This window comes from Pituophis catenifer, unplaced genomic scaffold (genome assembly GCF_029215685.1).
Source record: "Pituophis catenifer annectens isolate HBS135680 unplaced genomic scaffold, rPitCat1.0.hap2 SCAF_6, whole genome shotgun sequence".
Classification (NCBI taxonomy): domain Eukaryota; kingdom Metazoa; phylum Chordata; class Lepidosauria; order Squamata; family Colubridae; genus Pituophis; species Pituophis catenifer.
Genome location: NW_027256886.1, coordinates 40,185,169 through 40,203,577, shown reverse-complemented (window position 1 = coordinate 40,203,577; position 18,409 = coordinate 40,185,169). Strand labels below are relative to the sequence as shown.

Below are 18,409 nucleotides of genomic sequence, written 5' to 3'. Positions count from 1 at the left end.
TACCAAGGCTCCTTAACAGATTCAAAAGATTTTAAAGGAAATGAATGAATGTAGTCTGATATATGAATAAAGGCTTACATTAAAACCCAGTTCAATAATTCACACAGGGAAAGTTAGTGCAACACAGAAAAAAAGAAGCATTTGAAATATTTTAAGACACTGAGAGTTTTTCTTTATAAACTACCCATAGCAACAACAACAACAAAACCCTGATTTTCTGCTGTAAGCAGAACTGCAGTTGGATTTCCATTTTTGTACTAAAGAATGCCCTTATCAACATGCAATGTTCAAGCAAGTTGTAAAATATTTCTGCATTTGAAAACCTAAACCCGAGGAGCAGGGGAACATAACAAAAAAAGTGGGAGGGATCATCAAGTAAGGAAATTATGCACATATACCCATGCAGGTATACAAATTCAGATAGAACTCATAAGTAAGGAAGATGGCTTTGATAGAAATATGCAAGAACCATTACCTAGGCAAAAAGGGCCCAAACAATGAAATAACATTCGAAAACAACTCAGACAGATACCTCTCTAATTCACTGGAGTATAAGAAGGTGGGGAAAGAAAAGCACAATCAGACTTGCAATTCTGTTTTTATAGCCAATCTCAGTAAAAGCAGTTTTAGTCGTTATGTGGATTTAATTTCCTGATCTGGTATATCTAGTGTAAAGCTGACAACTATATACACATATAATACTTTCCATCTTTTCCAATACTATGTTAGTATTATTAGCTGTAGCAGATGCATTCACACTAATACTATTACAGAAGGAAGGAAAGCTGGATCTGAGAGAGGGATTGGTAGGCAGAGAGAGACAGTACACTGAATTCAGAGCACTGAATTCTGTGCTGACATATCTGTAATGCATGGATGGGCAAGAGAAGACTGGTCTCTGGCTGAAAGGGAGTTGAGATAGACACAGAAAGGCTCGACCCATAGCAGATGAGGCAGGATGTACAATGTCACATTCTGAGGTAATGTAGAAAGTTAGCACCCACCGCTCTTCTAGAAGAATGAAATATTCTAGGAAATATTAAAAAGGCAGAATATTATATTTCCCTGGATGAGAAATGGAGAAACATATTTTTTTAGACAGGAAGCAGACTCACTCTTAATAGCCCCCACCTTCCTCAGTAGCCCACAGCAGATGTCAGCACTTAAGAGATAAAGAGATGGTTTATTCATAAGCAAATACCCTCACCCAAGATCCAACAAAGGTAGGATTAGCCCTCAGCCATAATAAGAATTGCCCAAAGCAATTCATTGCATCACCCAGCACAGTTCAATCAAGCTTGAGTCAGAAAACCTACAAGGTTAGCTATGACCCCTTCAGCAGCCAATAGCTTGTCACAGGAACAGGAAGCTAAAATTCAAAGCCCAAGAGAGGGTATAAATCTCTCTCTCTCTCTCTCTCTCTCTCACCCATGTGCTCGATTGCCCAGGAACTCAAACCATGTGGTCCTGTCCATCATTAAACCATCTTTCCAAATAGCCTCCATGTTTCCAGTGTCTTTCTGCCCACTTGGAACTGAACCCAGATAGACATTTCTTCCATGAGTAAAAAATGATTTTCTGGGATGGGGTCGTTCAAAAACATTTTCAAGTACTTCCCTGATGGCATAATTTCTGATTTGAATTGGTCTAAAGGAAGGGAAATCACCACCCTATCCCCAAATGTTCTACATTTGGCAATAACAAAAATAACTTTATCCTTGTTCCAAACAAACAGAGAACCAGAACAACAGAGTCACCTTGTGGTGAGATGGCAACAAACAAAATAAATAATATAAAACAAATAAACAAAAACTGTAGCTTAGCAATGAAACTATCTGAAAATGACATTTCATTCCTCCTCCTTTTGTGTGACCCCCCTTTTTTTCTTAACCTGGATTAAAAACTAGCAGATTGAAATGAGTACCCTTTGATGGAGAAATGGAGCCATAGTGTCTGAAAACCAGACGAAACCAAACCAAACCAAAGTTTTACAACATGTTCATTTTAGAATAAATCAGCTCAACCCTCCAACAATGTTGATGTCTGGAGTTACCGTATTTTAAATTGGCAAAAAACCCACAAAAAAGTCCTTCCAAAGAAGTGCCCTTATACAATTGGATTTCAAGCTAATGACTGAAAGCCAGAGTCACCTTTCTAATACCGCTATTAGGAAAGTGAAATGTGCTATAAGAGTATTTTTAAATTATGTAAAGCAAAGTTCTCAATATTTCACTTTGCACATGTAGCCTACCTTCCAAAATGGGATTGGCTTCTAGAATCTGTTGTTCAATCCAGGAATGTTGACCACTAATAACAGCTAAGAACTGCAACATTAATTTTGTGCTTTCAGTCTTCCCAGCTCCAGACTCTCCACTGGAATAAATTTTGTAAAACTGGTAAATCAGAAGTATAAATTTTTGAGAAAGAAAAGTGAATGTTATTTTCTATTACAGCTGTATACTTTTGAAATAATTAATAAGAAGTGTTTTAGTAGATACAGGAATGCATATTCTGTATATAGGAGTATATACAGTACTTTGCTAAATACTCACATCTTTTTCAGGTTTCCCTACAAGCCATGTGAAGTGACTACTTTAAAGATGGCTCTGCTTGTGCTCCCAACTATTCCATAGTAACTTTTCAGAATCATTTTCAAAGCCTCTATAATACTTCCTCTGTTTCTTTTCCTCCAAGCTATTTAAATATTTCACAGTACTAACACATTTTTCCATTACATTATGTGCCCCTTACCTAATGACAGAGCATTGATCTCTCTTATTCCTCAGCATGTTGAAATAACAATTATCAGCAATGGCAAAGACGTGAGGAGGCAGTTCCCCAATCCTCTTGTTGCAGTAGAGCTGGATTTGTTCCATGGTATACAGCGGCAGCACTTGATATGGATTGATGGCTACAAGAATAGAGCCTGTGTAGGTCTAAAAAAGTTTATGCCAATGAATACGAGAATCTTGGAATAAATTAGTGGTCAGTTTTCAAATGAAATATCAACATCCATCTCAAACTAAGTTACTGATAGGAATATTTACAATATCAAACAACATTCTTATCATCTTATTCCCCTTGTAAATACATGAAATTATAGGTGACTATACTAGGAAAAGTAAAAACTGTAGAATGTAGAATAACTAAATATAAAGCATATAAAATTGGAAGATTTGAATATGAAATATGTGTGAAAGTCCTTAGAATACATTATATTTACAAAGTGTGCATACGGAAGATTCTTGCAAACAAATTACACTGTAGACATTTTGCTTGTTTTTAAAGCCATTTCTCTGGATATGATTTTATTTCTAAGCAATAGAGAATATATAATTCTCTCATTATAAAGCATTTTTAAAAATGGGGCTTCAGAATCTGTACTTGACTACATATTATTAATAAAAAATCAGTCTTACATAGATCTTATTCTCTTTGTAGCGGATATATAGGTTGTGTACCATGCCAGCTTCATTCATCTCTTCAAGATGTATCATATCTTCTACTCCTTGGATGGAGGCAGCATGCATTGGTCGCATTGCGCTAATATTTTGAGCTGTGATCCAGTGCTCCTTAAATACAAATGCATTTAATTGTCTGGATTTCATAAACTAGCTTAGTTTGCTCCTGAAAATAGCTCTTAAGATTCAGGCCATAGATATCATTAATATCCTTATCTGAAAATGCAACAATTAAAAGAATGATACAGGGTTCTGGTTTCTCCTGTTACATTGCATAACACCTGTTTAATTTTGCCCAGAGCTTTGCAAAATCCAAAGATTTGGCTCTATCTGATTTCAAATTTATTTCCAGCTTTGGAATGCATACTGTAAGTGTCAAATATGAACAATACTCCAAAACACCACCTAAAGCTGTTGTCGAAGTGTAATTTTTTAAAAAATAAAGGAGAAGAAAATTATTAAATGCATAGGAAGAATTCTTATTAATCATTTTTAAATAAGTTGCATTACATTAATTGAAATATAAGTTTAGATTAAATCTCATTTACATTTTGACAGGAATCCCACTCACTTTTTAGAATTGAGCATCAAAACATCTCACTAAAAATTCAAGTGTACTGTTGAGCCTTTACTAATTACAGATCCATCCAGCTCTTCAGTTGGATGCAGAAGATCATATGCAAAAATTGGGTACAGATGAAACTGTTAAGTAGCCTACCTTGCCTTCATCATCCTCCAGCAAGAATCGTCCCAAGTTAGATACTTTCACAACTGCCCCAATGGGCACATTAAACTCTTTGCCTGAATGGGATTCCAGCCATACATGATCACCCTAAGAGAAACAATATTCTATAAAAGATCTTATGCTTTTCCTTGTTCTGACTTACCTATTTTTTTTGCTTTATATGCTGCCAAATCCAACAGATTCATAGTTTTCAATCGCAATGAAAGCAGCTGCACATATAACTCATATACCAGCAACAAAACATTAAATAGAGTAGTTCTATTCATGCACGTTAAATTCTTACAGAATTTTGCAGCACCTCCAAAAGTTATTTAATAATAAAAGCTAATGTTAGTATTTCAAAGAGTAAACATGCTGTCCCAGTGATTCTTGTAGACAGAGAACTGGAAAACTGTTAGAGAATAACAGAAGGCAAACACTGGATTCTCCAATGGTGTAGACTCTACACTGTAGAGAAAAGCTGAAGTTTACTCTTTCTAGTCATTGAGTTTCAGGAACTGGGTTTGAAAACAAAATCTTTGGAGTCAAACTAGGAATTCAAAGTAATATTCAAAATAAAGTACCTAACCAAATGAGTAAATACTTCTGGCAGAAGCTATTAGAGGTTTCTTCTCCTAGTCTTGTATCAATAGTCTTAGTAAAGCTTCCAAATTCACCTGTGAGCATACAAGCAACTCCTTAGTTGACCTCTTCGTTCACTCTGAGGACAACACTCCAGACTGACGAATCAGCTATCTTCTCTATCTGGGCAATGATTTGAGTCACAGCCAAAGCAGCGTAGAAGAGTGGCATGTTCGTAGAGGCCTGATAAGGGTAATCCAGCAAATGCTTTCCCAGTGTTGTCCTCTGGCAACTGTCGACTTCCTCATCCTTCTTCTCCAATGCCCACACACACCTGCTCCTTCACCAGACCAGCCTTTACGCTTAAGCAGGCACAGAGTCAGTTTTAAGACTCATTTCAAATCCTAGTCCATGGCAATGGATGCATTAAAAGAACTTACTTTTCTACATCCCTTGCACGTGCGCAGAACAGGCAAGTAATGCTTTTCGGTACGATATGACATCTCTTTCATCAAGATATTAGAGAAGAGCAGCCACGGCCCCACCATGAGCAATTCTCATCAATTTTACGATATGGTGATTGGCAATCATTTGTTCTGTCAATATGGATTTTTTGCCACTTATATAATTTATAACAGAGTCAATATGTGAAAAGATGAGAGTAACTATCTGCTTTGCTTGACTCTTGCCCCATCTGACTGATTAAATCTGCCAGATTGTAAGGGAGGTGAAGGGAGGTGAACCTACTTGAGGGTAGCATGTGATCCCTACCAGGTTATGACCTTTACTAAAAAAAGCCCTCCTTTGACTAGGAAGATTTTTGCAATTGTAGGTCAGTGTCAAATATTCTAGGCGTGAGTAAAATGATCAAGAAACTGGTGATTCTGCAGTTCCAAATACATGGATGAAATAGATTTTCTGGACCTAGTTCATTTGGAGTTTTATCCAGGTTATGATATTGCCTTTGATATATATTCCTTATGTTGTAGGCAAGATTCACCATCTTGTTCTTACCTTATTTGTTTTTGTTAACTCTTTTTTAATTGTATTACATTTTTTTTCTTATTGTGATATTGTGAGCTGCCAGAATTATTCTAGACTAGAGTCTGGCTGTGCTTAAATTAAACTAAATTAAATTAAATTAAATCAACCCTGAAATTGGAGTTCCTATTGGTTCACTGGGACACCTTGGTGCTTTTTTTAATACCATCAACTATATTATCCTTCTGGCTCCTCTGGTGGGGTTAGAACTTGGGGGCTCTGTTTTGTAGTGGTTGCAGTCCTTCCTGTTGGAATACATTCTGTTAGTTTATCATTGACCAATGGCTTTCCCAATGAGTTGTAGAAGAATGCAGCAGAAATTATATGAAAAGAAATTAAGTACTAATTATGGAAGCCAGAAAGACAAGTCACCACATATCAGGCATGTGCGTGTCTAAGGATCATTCAGAGATATCATCAATATTAGATGGCTTCAAATTATTATTTACAGTAACTATGAAGAAGCTTATAGTTAAATAACATCCTTGAATATACCCCGATCTTGCTAATGAAGTGGATGAAAGATAAGGAATAAACTTAAATTCAGACAAGGATGAGGCTGCACTCTCCACAAAAGAGAAAGCTTGTTATTTCAGAGAGGTTCTTGATCCTCAGGTATCACTGAATTTAAAGAGACAACTACAACGAGAAAGGAGTTTGCACGCTAAAACTACTCCACCAACAGCAGCCCTCCTTGAGTCAGGCAGACTTGCTGACAATTATCCATGTCTAGTCTCAATTATCTTCACTGCTGCAACACATTCTATATGGGGCTATTTTTTAAAAATATACAGAATGTGAAATTGGTATAATATGGCTGCTAACCAGAGCAAGGCACAAGGAAGACATCATGTCTATAACAGGAAAAGCTACACTGAGTGCCCATTGCCTTTTGAGCACAATTTAAGATGTCTAAAGCTTTAAATGGCTTAGTACAGAACCAGTCCTCTCTTTAGGAATTACCCAATTACTTAGATCAGCAGGAGAGGCTGTTTTGAAGATGCCCCCGACAGAAGCTTTTTGCTATGCAGGGTATGAAACAAACTTTTCAGGGAGATGTGCTTGGACCCTCACTTCCAATATTTAGGTAAATGGCCAAAATATATTTTCCTCATGAAGTTTTTAATTGTACATTGAGTTTAAAATGTATTTATTGTAATTTTGATTTTACTGTTGTTGTTTTGTTTTGTTTTGTTTTGTTTTTTAAAGCAAGCCAAAAAGAAGTACTTTTATAAGCAAACAGTGGAGTATTGTATGTGCATGTTTAAAATTATATCTTTTGTAAAAGGGGGGATCACTGTAGGTAACATTTGTTTTAAATCCAAATACTTAATGCTGAAAGAAAAAAAATAGTCTAATCTAGGATAACAAGGTATCACCAGGGTCTAATACTGGGAAGAGGTACAGTATTTAGCTCCCAAGTGGGTGAAAGTCCTAAAAACTGAAAGCAACATAAAGGTTCAAATAGGAGAATAATGTTCTTTTTTCTGTGCTGGATTAATTGTTCTGGAAACTCTTTGTCCTATCAGGCAGTTGCACCGTAGTGTCTTATTTTAAAAAATATTTTCTAGCCTTCATTATAGTACTTCTGGGGAGCACTGGATGAAGGAGGAAGGCCTACCTTCAATAAATACAGGTAGTTCTCAATTTACAACCATTCATTTAGTGACCATTTAAAGTTGTCAACAGCATTGAAGTTTTCAACAGCATTGAAAAAAGTGACTAATGAATATTTTTTACACTTAAAATTGTTTTAGCATCCCCATGGTCACGTGATTAAAATTCAGATGCTTGGCAGATATTTATGACGGTTGCAGTGTCCCAGGTTCATATGATCACCTTTTGAGACCTCCTGACAAGTATAGTCAATGGGGAAGCCAGATTCACTTAACAACTGAGTTACTAACAACAGCAGTGATTCACTTAACAACTTGTCAAGAAAGGTCATAAAATGGGGGCAAAGCTCACTTAATAACTGTCTTGCTTGGAATGGAAATTTTGGGCTCAATTGTACCGTGTTTCCCCGAAAATAAGACCCTGTCTTATATTTTTTTGAACCCTGAAATAAGCGCTTGGCCTTATTGCCATGCGCTCAAAAGACCGATTGGGTTTATTATCAGGGGATGTCTTATTTTGGGGGAAACAGAATAGTTGTAGGTCAAGGACTAGGACTACCTATACATATGGTCTGAGTCTCAACTTCTTTCCCAATCAGCATTTAGTTAAACAAGTAATAACAATATATATATATATATATATATATATATATATATATATATATATATGTAGGTCTTTGGTTATTCGGGTCTTCTCCCACGTAAAATTGGAAGTGTCTTGGCGACGTTTCGACGAAGTCTCATTCGTCATCTTCAGGCTGGTGTTCTCGGCTTCGTGCTTCCAGGAGCAATTTGCCTGAAGATGACGAATGAGACTTCGTCGAAACGTCGCCAAGACACTTCCAATTTTACGTGGGAGAAGACCCGAATAACCAAAGACCTACATACAAACACCCGCGAAAACCTGAGAAAACAAATATATATATATATATATATATATATATATATATATATATATATATATATATATATATGGCTTCTTGTCAGGCCTAGTTTATATTTCAAACAGTATGTTATTCAATGGTGTCATACGAATGCAAATGTTTAATGACTTACAGTTTGAAGTACAACCATCTTGCTTTAACAACGTGATTATCTGCAGCCTGTTTGGAGGAAAAGTAGGAAATAGGGGTGAGGAATAGAATAAAAGGATAAAATATTTTAGCAAAATCATGAACACGAATCTGAAATTCATGAGTAAGTTACACATTTAGAGATGGGACTAGTATGCATTTTTCCTAAGAAAGATCAGAGAGTGTTAAACAACCCTGAAATAATGCCTGGTAAATTTATGCAAATTAAAATTATTTTCCCCAATTTTAAATTATGTTATGTAACTAGATCAGGTTGAAAATGAAATACATTGATTTATCCTCTGCTTTAAAAACAACTTGAGTCAAAAATCAGATATTGTAAGTCCTTCTGAAACAGTTGACTGAAGGACACTGCCACTTTATTGATACTAATTCTTGAAGGTTCACTGAGTAGAATACTGGAACCAGAAGAGAACATTTCAATTTTTTTGCTAAATTATAACATCTTTGGATGATTTGCAGCAGGTCTTTCTTTCTTTCACTTCCATTCAAGAAATGATAATAATAAACATGGAGAAAGATGACATGCTTTATTAAAACATTTAAGGCAATTCAACGCTCTTGTACAGTCTAAGTTGCTTGCCTCTTGTGCAGCTCTCACCTGTTCCTTATGCCAACTTTAGAAGTTCCAGTCCAGATTGCAATGATTGGCAATGGGACCCAGCTGGTGCTCAGTCCAAGCTATAACCATTGCAAGGCCAATTGGTTGCCTGCTTTTCTGCTTCTTGTTCTTCCCAACTATGCAAGGAAAGCAAGCTTTGCAGGCAGTTCTTGTGTGAACTGATCTACCAATGCCTGTCTTTCCTTTTAGCGATTGTTAATTCACTAGTCTCTGTGCTATTCCTTTACTTTCTCAGATGCACACATAAATGCCTTCCCTCATCCCTTCCCTCATTATCTGTATTGACTCTACTAAGACTACAGACTGGGATTTATTTGTTTGTTTTGCCTTTTGGTACCATCATAATTCTGCAACAACATCCAAAACAAAAGGGAACAGTTGTTGTGTTTTTTGTTCGTTTTGTTTTTAAGTTTCTCTGTAGCAACTTAGTAAGTTAATGGCAAGGAAGAATTCTTCATAGAAATAAAGTATTTCTATATTGCAACTTAAAGATGTTTTTAGAAAACAAGAAAAGGGAAGGGAAGCTTTGCAGTACAAAGGGCAAGGGGTGAGAGAGCACAAGAAACATTCTTTACTCACTTATTCTGTCTCTTTACTAGGCAGAAACATAAAGGGAACTGCAAGGAATGAATGGAACATGTACTTCTGGGGTGAAGAGCAGAGAACTAACTATTGTTGACCAGCAGAGAACGTAGCAGCCAAACAATCTAGAACAAGATGGCTGCCCAGGACGGAAACCAGCCACTACAAATGAAGAAATGTGCTAACCAGTTGGAGTTGGGGTGCTCCTAAAAGAAATCAAGGGCTGGAGACTGTCTCCTCTGAAGGGCTTATGGTGGCTCAGATCACAAAACAGCAATTTTGAAACGTGGCTGGAAAGCATGGGTGTGGAATGCATTTGCAATGGACTGGAGTGGGAGGAGAATGTCATCCATTTCTGAATTGAGGAAGTAGCCAGTGGCACTTTTTGAGAATTGAGACTTCTGATATAATATTATGCTACTGCTACAATCACCATGGTCGAAGTTACAACTTCAAATAAATGTATACTCTTGAGAGTCACAAATGTAAAACATTTTTCTAAAAAAGCTGCTGTGTGTACCCCATGTTTAAATAGAGCAGTACCTTTTATCCTCAGTACATATTCTAAATCTTTGTGCTAATTTTAATGGGACTTTGCAGAGACAGAGATATATGGATATGTCGGGTGAGGCAGGGTTCACCTTAAGGTCTTTGGTTAAAATATAATTATGATAAAAATGCATTTCAGAAGCCATAAGATAAAATATGGATATGCACCAGTATGTTCAAACTTTTTTCTCATTATTTCACACTTAAAAGCTCTTATTTAGTGTAATAACTATTAACAAATAAATCAACAATGAGTAAAAAACCTGAAAGATTTTTTAAAATTTCTTTCTTGACCTAGAGTCTTGGAATTTGTTTTTCTCCAGGCCCAAATATATTAAAATGTTATTTTTTTAAAAAAAAATAGTAATATTCAATTAAATTCCTATATATTTTGGGTTTCTGAAGCTCATGGCCTGATCATAAAGCCTTATATGTCACAATCAAACTGCCAAATTTAGACGATTCGGTTTTAACTCTTAGTGTTCCAGAAACCTTTATCCCAGCACTTATACTTATTCTCAAAGCAAGTAGCTGATTCTCTACAATTAATAGATGAATAAAATACTTGATAATAAGAGCCATTTAAAATGATGGTTTCCAAGTAAGAATTTATCCATTTCTGAAATCATATCTTCTACAAGACTAAGTGAAGAAAAGACCAAAATCACATTACCTGCCCTAGAAGAGTAGTTATAGCTTAGTTCCAATTCTCCATTTCAGAAAAATCATGTTTAAAAACCCTGGCAATGAAACCCTGGAAGAATGCTGTCATGAAAAAATAATCCTTCTATTCCATGACTATGAAGTCAGGAAGTGACTGAAGTTCCTTTCATAGTTATTTATTATAGGACTTTGCCCCAGGCCAGAGTATCTTCCATTTTTACAGTTGGCATTTTAATCAGGTGAGAGCAATCAATGACTGATTGTGTAGCGCTTAGGGATTATCTTTGCAATATTTAGCTTCTCATACAAACCAGATTCATAATTATTTCAGAAGAAAATTTGAAACCAAGTTCATATATATTATGATTCAAATGTGAGGGGGAAGGAAGTTTTTATTAAAAAGCATGGAAGATGCTCTTTCTTCCCTCGTATATGGTACCTATATTGCAATTTAGCTACAAAATGGTTAAAAAAAAAAGGAGCAACTCCCCTTCCACACCTACACCTTCTGATATTTATTTAATTAAATTTTCCATCCCACCTTTATTACTTTATATGTAACTCAAGGCAGCAAACAAATAATGCTCCTTCATCTTCCTATTTTCCTCACAACAACTAACCTGTCAGGTGAGGAGCTGAAACAGAATGACTGGCCCAAAGTCTCCCAGCCAGTTTTTCAAACCTAAAGCAAGACTAGAACTCACAGTCTCCTGGTTTCTAGATTAACAGTTTAACTATTACACCAAACCAGCTGTCTTTGGTAGAAGACAGAGTGAAGAGAAAACACCTTCAGGCTTTCAATATTCTCTTAGTATATAGCCTGTTTCAGTATTTCTTCTGGACTCCATTTCCTGTCATGGCTACTTTGAAGTGCTCACACTCCAAACAATGAAAAATAAAGGGGGGGGGATTTGCAAAAGTGAAAAGTATTTCTATTCAATGCCTTGCTTGCATTTGTACCATCCAAAATAAATCTGTGATAATAACCAGTCCCAATCCAATACAGTGAATAAGCAGTATAGCAATGATTCCTGAATCACTAGTGCACTGCATGTACAATGGCAAAGTGAGTGGATGGGAGTGGGATAAGTGTTGTGGGAATAGCCTGGAAAAGAGGATGGCAGTTTTCAAAATACTACAAGCACATTTTCTTCATTTATTTGGAATCTTCCTTTATTTTTTCTAGGGAATCAATATATTGTTAGTACAAGATCAAGAAACCAATACAGGAGAATATTTGTAGCTCAGGTTGAAATAAAGGGGTCCTTGCTGTTCTCTGAACTTGGTTGTTTTCTTGCAGACATTTCATTATCCAAATTAGGCAACATAATCAGTGCTCATGATGATTATCTAGCTTTGGTAATAAAATAACTGCAAGAAAACAACCAAGCTCAGAGAGCAGCAAGGATCCCTTATGGTCAAGAAAGCTCCATCCTTATGAACTGAGAAATAAATTGGGTTTTAAAGTAAGCCTATTCAGTTACTCAGATTTTGTAACATAATTTTCTTTTCCCTTTCATTATATCTAGTTAAAAACAATTCCAAGATTCTAGTTTCTTGGTTGTACGAGATGCTAAGATGTTGTCAGCTAAAAATATTATGTTGGTCACCATTAGCACACCTGATATTTTGTAAGAGAAAACTTTACAAAAAACTAGTTGCATATAATAGTCACAATAATTTCAGTATTAAAAAACTCACTGATTAGAAGCCTTATCTGTTATGTTTTTATTTACCAGTTAACTTTTTCAAACACTGATGAGGTAATAAAAAATCCATAGTTAATAGTTGCCTTCCCCAAAGGGTCATTCATTCTTAATTTTTGTGAAGAAAGAAAGAGTACTTCTTTTGTGATGGTGCCTCCAAGGAATCACATGAAACACAAGAAAAAAGTCCTAGAATTAGCTCTATGCAATCATGAGCAGCATCAGATTATGGCTTAAGGTTTTTCCCCCCAGAAACATCATGAATAAGAACACGTACACAGTTTTAACTATTAGGTAAAACTGAAATAATTAATCTCTTTCCATTTTTAGCCAATTGATAGTACCATTTAAAACCCATTCCAAATGCCATGTTATAGTTTGCTTTTTATAATATTTACCTTTGTACTGTTTGCTTTTATTTTCTACATGTTTTTCATTCCTTTTATGTGTATGAAAAACAGTAACCTCCTAGTATTAAATGGCAAAAATTCTAATTCAATTATTTAATTAGATTAATTGAAAAACAAACTTGAGTAGTAAAATATTATGTTGCAATGAAATCAGCCCACAGTTTTATTAGACAAATCTGCAGTAGATATATTTAAAAATGCAATTACATTATACCACCATAAATCAACTATATAATGCTGAACAACTTAATTATGCTGTTCTAAAGAACAAGTTTCTTTATGTCAACATATATGGTGCTTCTTAATTAATAGCCCACCCACTGGATTAAAGAATTAAAATAGCACAAAAGTCTTACACTGCTCTTCTTGCTTTTGAGAAAATTAATAACCTTGTAGATATTCTTCTGTCACATAAGCTAAGAAAAGGTATCAAACTGTTCCAATCACACCTCTGTGAGCTCTGGAATTCTGCAGTCCTGGATATATTATTACTGCAGCTTAATGCTAACTTCAGATGACTGGATATACTTTTGCCTTCTGAAACTTCCCATTAATCATTACATCCAATCAGAGTTCTTTCCGACGTCATTGTCTGATACAGTTAAATTTAAAAACCAATGGTAGGAGATATCAAAAAGGGAAAGAGAGGAAGGGAGAGATTAAAATAAAGACCACAGCATTTTCCCTATAATCCCAAACATTATATCATTACTACATTCATGCATCTGTGAAAATAAAGTCAAAATAGGTTATCATCCAAGTACCTGTACATAAATACTACCAAGGTAGGGCTTCTTATTCTGGATGTTATAAGTTCATCCTTTCCTGCTGGGCAATCTTATTACAACCTACGTGATCCATCCATCCCTCTTTTTGGGACCCAGCCAACAAAGCATTAAATGCATATATTGAACCTATTTTCTGTCAAGTCCTGGCTCATCTGAGCCAAGCAAATATTTTTGGACATAGCTGAAAGAAGCCATAAAGCTATAAATATTCAAAAGCTTATTAGATTGTTTTTTTGGAGTTAAATTCTTGAAAAACATTTTTATTCTTATACATAACATTGCTATAATATAGTTTCATTCTAGAATACATAATGTAATAGATTTACATGTTACATAAGAAATAATTCTTCAAAATAACAATAAAAATAATGCTTGTATTCCTGAGCATTTACGGTAATTTCTCTTTGCTTAAAAATTATTTTAAAGTTTTAGGGTGCTGCATCAGGTTATGTATGTTAGAAAGTGTGTTGTAGTGGATGGGCAGATGAGTAATCCAATCATTCCTAATAAGCTTTTAGGGCAATGTTTGAAATTCTAATAAAAACAGGAACAGATCACTGGGGATGTAATATTGCTTGCGCTAATTTCACTGCCAAATCCTCTGGAGCAGTACAGGCACAAACCTATCCTTGTTTCTACGAGAAGCTGTACAGAATACCACATATACCAGAAAGATGTAGCATAATGTGAAAAAATGTATTTCCTTATTAATAGATGAGTGTATTTGTCCATTTCCCAAATTAGGTAGGGAAGAATATGAATTGAACTTTTCTGGCGCTTTGCCAAAATACAAAAGCTCTTTTTAGATTTGGATCTCAAAACTAAACATTTATATTAAAATGTAAACCAATTAGAGAAGCTGTAGCCTGAATGAGAGTACTGTGTGGAGATACAATCCTCCAAATTTAACAGCTGACATCACAATAAATTAGTTAACTGTAACCATGATTAATGGTTTGTTAAACAACCCCATACCTACACACTTCCACTGGCTGGATTTATTCAGTATTCAGCAGGATGATGCCAAACATCTTTCTCCTTTCCACTAAATCCAGCATTTCAGCAGACATCTTGAATTACCAATTCAGATTAATAAATGTGGTTAATCTTGATCCAGAAAATTGCTTCAGATATTCATCAATTATCTTCAGCTCAACAATGACCAGTATATATAAAATATGCACGTAATGAATGTTCCTTGAATTGTTTGTTTTGTTTTTCAAGGTTTTTTAAATGTTTTATTTATTTGTTAGATTATATCCCAAATATTATACAGGAGCAAGGCAGGGTACAAATTATTTTCTATTGTTCCTCACAACAATCCACACAATAGTGCAGTTAAGAAGGATATGTGCTGGAGTGATTCACTCCTGATGATGTAAGCACAAGCTAAAATTCTTTAATACATCCTCCATCTGAACTATAATTTGTGGATGATGGCACTGACACGCATAAAGAAGGGGCAAGGGCTTTGATTTTGCATCATGACCACCATTTTGATCTGATTTTTATTGGGAGCTTCCCAGAGTTCAATGTAAGATGGGTCGCTAAGTAAATGTTTTAAAGAAATACATATTTTGGCATATCATCCATGGGTACCCCTACCCCATCACTTGGAAGCACCAACATTGGAGCTATGTGGTAAACTACCACAGTACAATGGCTACCACCAGACAGAAGTAGCTTGATAGGATGTTGTCTCTATATTATGACCAAAGGCCTAAGTGAAAGTGAAAAGTCTCCACTGTTGCATTGTGGATAGATACAGCATTCAGCAAAGACATACCACAAATAAGAGTGCTTCCCTGACAATGTTCCTAAGAACCTTCTTGCATTTAGTAGGCATTACAATGTGCAACAGTCTTCTTATAATGCTGCAACAGCTCACAAGGCTTGTGCAACGTATCAGCTGTTCAATTGCTGTGCCCAGTACTAGGAGATGGATTCTTCAGATTGCAGCAGGGATCTGAGTGAAGGTAGGCAAGAGCTCCATACTGGCATTGTGAAAAGAAACCATGGGTTAAGAAACTGTAGCAGTGAACACTGGGAAGCTGATACTTGCCTCCACAGGAGTCTGTCAATATGTGCAGCAGCCATTCATTGAGGTGTGGTAGCAGACAAAGCCAATGTAATGTGATGTGCAAGGCACCCAAGACTGTATTCAGAACTAGTGGGGGAGAGAGTTATCTTTTAAAAATGATTAAAAAAAACTGAAGCTGAAAGGAGACTTGGCTATTCAGCAAACCAATGATTCAATATACCTGCCAATTGACTATTAAGTATTTCTAAGGCATAATGATAAATAATTTGGATTGGACTGCATGGTTTCCAGATCTAAAGATCACATCCAAGAGTCACTGGGAGTCAGGAGGCATGCAAAATTTAATAAATAGTAATACTAAAAATTCAACTCAACATACAAAGAGTAGAGAGAAAAACTTAAACTGAAAACAGAAAGTCTGAAGAAAGAAAGTCACAAGAAAGGTTTGGAAGCTGGTATCCCTGACAAAGATACAAACAACTAACTGAAAAGATGTCCAAACTTTTGTACTTGCTATACGATATTACATTTTCCGATTCTGAGTCTATAAATATCTGTATATAAAAAGAAAGCACATACATTTATAAGATATTTTAAACTTACTGCTATGTATTATGTAAAGTGTGTATTATGTAATACATTTTATTAGTTTCAGTTTACTTAGGGATTTAACTGAAATGTTCTATTTGATTAGGGCACCTAAATGTTTGCAAACAACTGTGCCTCTTTGACGCAGGGTGTACCACGAAGTTGAACAGTGAATACCATAGTATGTATAAGGCCAAACAAATGTATTATGAGAATTCTTTGGTAAGAAGCATAAGTAAGGGTGTGAAGGGGCCTCGTGGCTCAGCAGACTGATAGCATTGTGATTAACACCAGCTGTCTGCAATTACTGTAAGTTCGAATCTCACCAGGCTCAAGGTTGACTCAGCCTTCCATCCTTTCTAAGGTAGGTAAATTGAGGACCCAGTTTGTGGGGGCAATAAGCTGACTTTATATAAATATACAAAAGTATGAATGCTATTGCTTAATGCATTGTAAGACGCCCTGAGTCTCCGGAGAAGGGCGGCATATAAATCAAATTAAAAAAAAAAAGTCAGAAAAGTTCTCTGAGAAAGCAAGCTTATACTATATCAGACTCCATCATACCTATGCATATCTTGGAAGCATAGGAAACTAGGCCCATGGTTTCCCTCTTCTAGAAAATTTGGTGTTACAGAATATAGAATTATGTCTTTTTTATTTCCAAAAGGCCTATCTAGCGTTGCCACCTGCTAGAAAATTATGGGGCACCTTGAGCATCTGGAAGTATCCTTTCATACTCCACCAGGAGTTTGAAAAACATCAACTTGAGTTGCTTGAATTTGGAAAAGCATTATTGAACTCTTTCCCTCTTCCCAGTAGATTCCACCTCTTGTTGATAGTTTTGGGAATGAATTGGTAGGTGCAACATTAAATCATTCATATGAAGTTCGTTAGGAATTGGGTTAAAGGGGAAACATCTGGCAGAAGGAATTGGATATTGATATTACTGGCTGGAGGGCGCATTCCTCGTTTACAGATTAGTGAGTTTCAGTTTTTTGCCATTTCTGGCAAAGCCCATCAGCTTTCATTTTTGAGAGTTTTACCTGGACATTGCTCCATGAGGAATACATTTATTGTTGGAAAGCTGGATAATTAATGTGCAGTTTGTGGAGTTGCTAAAACTACTAACTACTATGTTCAATTTTTTTGCAGGACAAGAGCTTCTTTTTATTGTTGCATTACTGGCATTGGTCATTAGCTAGGAATCACTACAGATAGTCCTCAATTTACGATTCATTCAGTGATGTTTGACGTTAAAATGGCACTGAAAAAAGTAACATGACTGGTCCTCACATTTACAACCATTGCAGCTTCCCCACAATCAAATGGTCAAAATTTGGGTGGTTGGCAACTGGCATATATTCATTAAGACATATGTTCACCATTTGTGACCTTTCAAGCCAGCTTCTGATAAGCAAAATCAATGTGTGAAGCAGATTCTCTTAATGATCACATGACTCACTTAACTACAGTGATTCGCTTAACAATTATGGCAAAAAAGGCCATTAAATTGGGTGCAACTCACTTAGTATTTATGATTGATTGATTGATTGATTGTGCCTTGCTTAGCAATGGAAATTATGGTCCCAATTATGGTGATAAATCGGAGATTGACCTGTATGGAAATTTCATCAATCATCCTACTTCCATGAAACATTGTAAATGTTTTCTGCTTATTTTTTTTTAGGGGTTAGTACAGTATGGTCTTCTGAGGCTAGCATGCTATAGCTTTTCACTAGGAGATGTCCTTACAGTCTGCTTAAACTTTTATAAGACTTTTCCCTTCTTGAGATACAAGCCAGAGAGCTCTCTACTAGGGAAAGAAGCAACGGGTGGGAGGCAACTTTTCTGCACTCTGAAGAGTACTTCAAATTTAGAACGGACGTATGACTGCAAATGGAAATCAGTATTTTTATAACCTCAATTAATAACAACGGGCTAC

General features: G+C 35.8%; 1 protein-coding gene across 1 annotated transcript in view; it reads right to left on the bottom strand.

Moving 5' to 3' along the window:
• MYO7B (myosin VIIB) overlaps window positions 1-8,498 on the bottom strand; it is a 64,637-nt gene extending 56,139 nt beyond the window's left edge. Inside the window, exons 1-5 of the mRNA XM_070944941.1 lie at window positions 8,481-8,498; window positions 4,180-4,293; window positions 3,420-3,572; window positions 2,752-2,936; window positions 2,252-2,373 (exon numbers count right to left, since the gene is read on the bottom strand). Of these exons, the coding sequence (XP_070801042.1) occupies window positions 2,252-2,373; window positions 2,752-2,936; window positions 3,420-3,572; window positions 4,180-4,293; window positions 8,481-8,498 (592 nt within the window). The remainder of the gene's footprint in view (window positions 1-2,251; window positions 2,374-2,751; window positions 2,937-3,419; window positions 3,573-4,179; window positions 4,294-8,480) is intronic.
• Between the last annotated feature and the right edge of the window lie 9,911 nt (window positions 8,499-18,409).